Below are 6155 nucleotides of genomic sequence, written 5' to 3'. Positions count from 1 at the left end.
TATGTTCCTCGGTACCTAGGTTCCCCGGTAACTATGTTCCTCGGTACCTATGTTCTCCGGTACCTATGTTCCCCGGTACCTTTGTTCCCCGGTACCTATGTTCACCTATGTTCCTTGGTACCTATGTTCCTTGGTACCTATGTTCCCCGGTACCTATGTTCCATGGTACCTTTGTTCCCCTGTACCCATGTTCCCCGGTACCTATGTTCCTCGGTACCTATGTTCTCCGGTACCTATGTTCCTTGGTACCTTTGTTCCCCTGTACCTTTGTTCCCCGGTACCTATGTTCCTCGTTACCTATGTTCTCCGGTACCTATGTTCCTTGGTACCTTTGTTCCCCTGTACTCATGTTCCCCGGTACCTATGTTCCTCGGTACCTATGTTCTCCGGTACCTATGTTCCTTGGTACCTTTGTTCCCCTGTATCTTTGTTCCCCGGTACCTATGTTCCTCGGTACCTATGTTCCCCGGTACCTATGTTCCCCGGTACCTATGTTCCTCGGTACCTATGTTCCCCAAGACCTTGGTTAGGGGAATATACGCTGCTATATTTTATGCTGTAAAACTACACATTTATGCACAGCTTTTGGGGCTGTGGAACCTGAACCAATAGCCTCGGCTGGTTTTAGCGTAGTTCCCCCGTTCATAGAAAAGGGGGAACATAGGTACCGGGGAACATAGGTACACACCCATACTATTGTGCTTTAGATGTAAGTTAAGAGGGGTCGAGAGCAGATGTCCTGAATGTCAGTCGGACAGAGAACCCCCCATGAGACAAACGCCGCAGAGACGTCGTCCAATGGAAACAATCGCCTTCTGTTGAAACTGTTGTCACTCGTCATGTGCAGATCGTATCGTTCTCTCCCGTCTCATCACTGTGTCCTCTGTCCACGGCTTCCACTGACCTGAGGGACAAACCCATGTCCCACAACACACACATCACGTCCACTGACCTGAGGGACAAACCCATGTCCCACAAACACACACCACGTCCACTGACCTGAGAGACAAACCCATGTCCCACAACACACACCACATCCACTGACCTGAGAGACAAACCCATGTCCCACAAACACACACCACATCCACTGACCTGAGAGACAAACCCATGTCCCACAAACACACACCACGTCCACTGACCTGAGAGACAAACCCATGTCCCACAAACACACACCACATCCACTGACCTGAGAGACAAACCCATGTCCCACAAACACACACCACGTCCACTGACCTGAGAGACAAACCCATGTCCCACAAACACACACCACGTCCACTGACCTGAGAGACAAACCCATGTCCCACAAACACACACCACATCCACTGACCTGAGAGACAAACCCATGTCCCACAAACACACACCACGTCCACTGACCTGAGAGACAAACCCATGTCCCACAAACACACACCACATCCACTGACCTGAGAGACAAACCCATGTCCCACAAACACACACCACGTCCACTGACCTGAGAGACAAACCCATGTCCCACAAACACACACCACGTCCACTGACCTGAGAGACAAACCCATGTCCCACAAACACACATCACGTGCACTGACCTGAGAGACAAACCCATGTCCCACAAACACACATCACGTGCACTGACCTGAGAGACATAGCCATGTCCCACAAACACACACCACGTCCACTGACCTGAGAGACAGAGCCATGTCCCAAAACACACATCAAAAAGGACACTCTGTTTACCACGAGGCTGCGCTCAGGACCGTCGTAACATCATATTAGCTGCTCAGGCTGCATTGTGGTTTGTAGTGTTTAATCTGGACAAATCTGTGATAAACTTAGATGATGCTATGTATATAATGCGATTCATTATAAAGGGAAAGCTTCATATAATTGTCGGCGCAGTGTGTATCTACTTTACGGGTTAAAAATGGTTCTATAAAGCAGTGCAAAAATCCCAGATGAAGTAAAGTAGGAGAGCACATAGTGACATCACAGAGATAATATTAACATATTAAATAAAAGTGTTTCTAAGAATTTCAAACAAACAATCTTTCCGTCAGGTGCTAAAATATTTAAAGGAAATTACATTGGAATTGTGATGATCATGTATTTTTTTTTTCATTTCAGTTTTTTTCCTGCTATTTTTGTTTGCTCCTTTTTAGTTTAATATTCAAAGAGAACAACTGAGGGCTACATTTGGAAGGATTTTATCACAGTAAAAGACAGTAAAGACACTGGACATTTCCTCCTTTCGCCACGTTGTGAATGGAGTTCCCACGTGATTGTAAATGCCAACACATAAGGCAGAAAGAGGGGAAAGATGAGAGAAGGTCATGGATCTATATTGAGTTAAACAGGTCGGTGTGAAAACGTGGGAAACAGTGACACCCAGTGGACACTTATGTACCTACACAAACAAGTGAAACAGCCTTTGACTAACCACAGAATCAGTTACACTAAGGGTTTTGCAGCATATATTTGTAGTACTAAGAATGTGAACATATCTTATGCAGCTCTACGCTCCATTTAGATTAATTATAGTTCTAATTTCAGTGAATCAGTCCAGTTCTGCTTATAATTAGGGCCCGTTGGTGTTACGTAGTCCTTCATACTGCTAGAGTCATGGCTCATTCTGGTATTTCTACACCTTCAAGTCAATATTTGTTCAAAGGTTTGTCGGATTTTCGACCTTGTTCAGTGGACACTTTATGTACCGACACATAAAAGTGAAAACAGTTTGACTAACGACACAATTAGTCACGCCGCTGATTTTACGTTTGCGGCACAAAGAGTGTAAACATACACAATTATTCAGATAGAGATCTTTAACGCTCCATTTAGATAAGTTAGGTCAAATTCTAATTAGCCTTTATATGTTTCTGTCCTGTTCTGCTGATTATTAGTGCCCGATGGGTGTTTTTAGTGTTGTAGTCCATATGACAGCTCAAGTCAGGCCTTGTATTTTTTCCAGGTTTAGACTGATTTTCAGACTTAATTTAGTCTGGGAGGCCTTGCTCTTTTTGGTGGTAAATTATCAGGTGATATATAACATAATAGAACCCCTGCGGATCTTAATATATGTTCACCATTCTCACATCATTTGGGATAACAGGAATAATCAGTAACACAAAGATACTCAAATCCCCAAATCAAAACATAATATGATTGAATATATTGTGGGTGTGAGTTGTAGAAAGACTGAACACTGCAAAAAAAAGGTACAAATTCAACATTGTCTTATTTATTGGAAGTTTATGGTCGACATAAAATACAGTTTGTTACAGCAGTTTACAGTCTATTCTTACAGTTTGACAAATACCTCGAGTCAGTTTTTTCACACATGAAAACGCAGGTAGCACTTTACAGGAAGTAATATCATAGTAAAAGGATTAAAAAGCATAGAAGTGTATGTGTAAATAAATGTGATTACATGGCAATAATTCATGGAAACATGACACATCTGTATACTTTATTTCATGATTTAGCCTTACTTCATCCCAGCATGAAGACTGTACATTATCTGAGGAAACAATGTCAGTATTTTCTGGGTAATAATATAAACCCATCAACATAGGTATATATATATATATATATATATATATATATATATATATATATATATATATATATATATATATATATATATATATATATATATATATATATATATATATATATATATATATATATATGTATATATCAGGTCTAATTTACAACCATATGTACAAAGAGAGATAAAGGTTTACTTCAGTTTTTGGAGCAAAAATTGACCAGTAAGAGAAATCGTACAAAGAGGTTAAAGCTTTACAGAAAAAAAACATTTAATCTTTCATCAAAATAAGACCATAAAAGTAACACACAACAAAAAAAGGACAAGTGTACAAAATGGTTATTCAAGTAAGCTTCGAAAAAACACCTCTTCCTTCCAGTGAACTCGGACTTTCCTTCACAATTTCCTTGTCACGCCCCTGAGCGACTGTTGCTATTAAACCTTTCTCCCTTTATAACAACTACAATACAATCTGAAGTAAACGTGTCTTTCAGCAATGCAAAAACGATACTGTGACACACATTTCATTCATATAAAACAAATATATTCATACACTGTTTTGGAAGGCTGCTATCCAGGTTCTGGCTGTTGTGGAACATTTCAAATTTAAACGTCTTTCCCTGAGTAAATTGAACACATATCTTGACTAAACTCTGGAAAATGAATCCAGTGCATCAGTTTCTATGCTATTTTCCCTCTGTTTCGATACAAAAATGAAGGTCTGGTGAATCTGGAATGGCCCCTTATGGAGAGATAAACATTTCCAGGGGACATTACGTTAGCAAGAAGCTGAATCTAAAAGCAGAAGCTGTTGCTAAAACTACTTGAGTCCATTCAAAGTGCAAAAAAAATCCTCGTTAAATTGCAATATCCAACGAACAACGCCAGACTTTCTTGCCCACACACACACACTCACACACACACACACACACACACACCAAACTCCACAACCCAATTTAAACAAACGATTGACACAACTCGATTTAAAAAAAACATGCTGAAATAAATACAACAATTAGAACACATCACTTAACGGTTGCGGCTGTAGCTGACTAACTCTCAGTGAGCTGATTGTTCGCCTTAAACTCTTGATTATTCCCTACGCTGGTCCGATTGCTCTGAAAAGACTGTTTGAACGAGTTGACGCGGCCTCTGAAACCTTCCCCGGAAAAGAAATACAACATGGGATCGAAGCAGGAGTTGGACGCGGCCAAGCACAGGGTCACGACCACATACTTCTGCATGGCGACCGTCTCCTCGCAGGTGGCGTCGTTCCGGGACAGGAAGTGGAGGTGGACGGTGCGCTGGACGTGGTAGGGCAAGAAGCACACCAGGAAAGTGAGCAAAACGATCACGATCATCCTTATCGCCCGAGCTCCCGACGCGGAGTTCCGATTCGTGGCCGCCGTACGCGAGATAAGCGCCCGGATGATACCGACGTAGCAAATTAAAATGACCAAAAACGGCACGAGGAAACCCACCGCGAGGGAGACGTAGTTTAGCATGACGAGCTTGTTTATGCCCTTGATTAGTTTGGGAGGTTCGAAGCATTTGGTTTTGTTCGTGGCAAGATCCGTGTGCTGCCCGGACATTAGGAACGGCGTGGTTATCGTGCAAATCAAAACCCACACGCCGAAACACACCAGTCGGGAGCGTTTCCCCGTCACCAGGTGTATGTTTTGCACCGGGAAGACTATGGCCAGGAAACGGGTCACCGACATCACCGCCATGAAGTAGATGCTGCAGTAGAGGTTGACGTAAAGAGCGTAGGAGCTGATTCGACAGAGGAAGTCGCCGTAATTCCACTGGCCCTTGTTGACGTAGTACAAGACGCGCAGGGGCAGGGTGCAAACGCAGAGGATGTCGGCCACGGCCAGGTTCAGCATGTACACGTGGAACGGCGGCCTCTGCCGATTGGTTCGGATCAGGATGATCAGCGCGAAACCGTTGCCGACCAAAGCGAACACCGTGATGAGCGAGTAGACGGTGGAGTACACCCGGTTCCTGAAGTCGTCGATGGACGGACACTCTGTGGAGTTGTGGAGGGACATGAAGTTTAAATGATCCATTTGGACCTGACAAAAGACACAAGAATGTAATGGATAAATCATTAATTGTATCGTTCAAATGACAAATTCGAGTTGCTTTATGTTTTCATTGTGTCCAAACTCGGTCTTGGAACTGTAGGAATTAATAAGCATTTAATATTGTAATACATTAATATACCTTTCATTGTTATTGCATTCTGGACACATACACACACACACACACACACACACACACACACACATACACACACGCACAGACAGACAGACAGACAGACAGACAGACAGAAAGACACACACACACACACACACGCACATACACACACGCACATACAGACAGACAGACAGACAGAAAGACACACACACACACACACACACATTCTTGCTCTGTCTGCTTGTGTCTGTTTCTCCCCCAACTTCTCTGTCTGGGTCAAGGGTCGCGACCATATTAGGATGTCCTGGAAGGTAGTGCCTGGTACAGCTGGTGCCAGAGAAGATCCACCTTCTTATGAATATTCATATTAATAATAATAATAATAACTTTTATTTATATAGCGCTTTTCAGTGACCCAAAGACGCTGAACATAATA

General features: G+C 42.8%; 1 protein-coding gene across 1 annotated transcript; it reads right to left on the bottom strand.

The window, feature by feature from the left end:
- Window positions 1-3846: 3846 nt before the first annotated feature.
- cysltr1 (cysteinyl leukotriene receptor 1) lies at window positions 3847-5599 on the bottom strand. The gene has a single exon (XM_072433872.1). It carries the CDS (start codon window positions 5587-5589, stop codon window positions 4573-4575), a length of 1017 nt encoding a protein of 338 aa, XP_072289973.1. The 5' UTR covers window positions 5590-5599; the 3' UTR covers window positions 3847-4572.
- Between the last annotated feature and the right edge of the window lie 556 nt (window positions 5600-6155).

Source organism: Eucyclogobius newberryi, unplaced genomic scaffold (assembly GCF_026437365.1).
Source record: "Eucyclogobius newberryi isolate DKJ021-1_F unplaced genomic scaffold, fEucNew1.0.hap1 SCAF_11, whole genome shotgun sequence".
Lineage (NCBI taxonomy): Eukaryota > Metazoa > Chordata > Actinopteri > Gobiiformes > Gobiidae > Eucyclogobius > Eucyclogobius newberryi.
The sequence above is the reverse complement of the archived record's forward strand: the minus strand, read 5'-3'. Positions and strand labels throughout refer to the sequence as shown.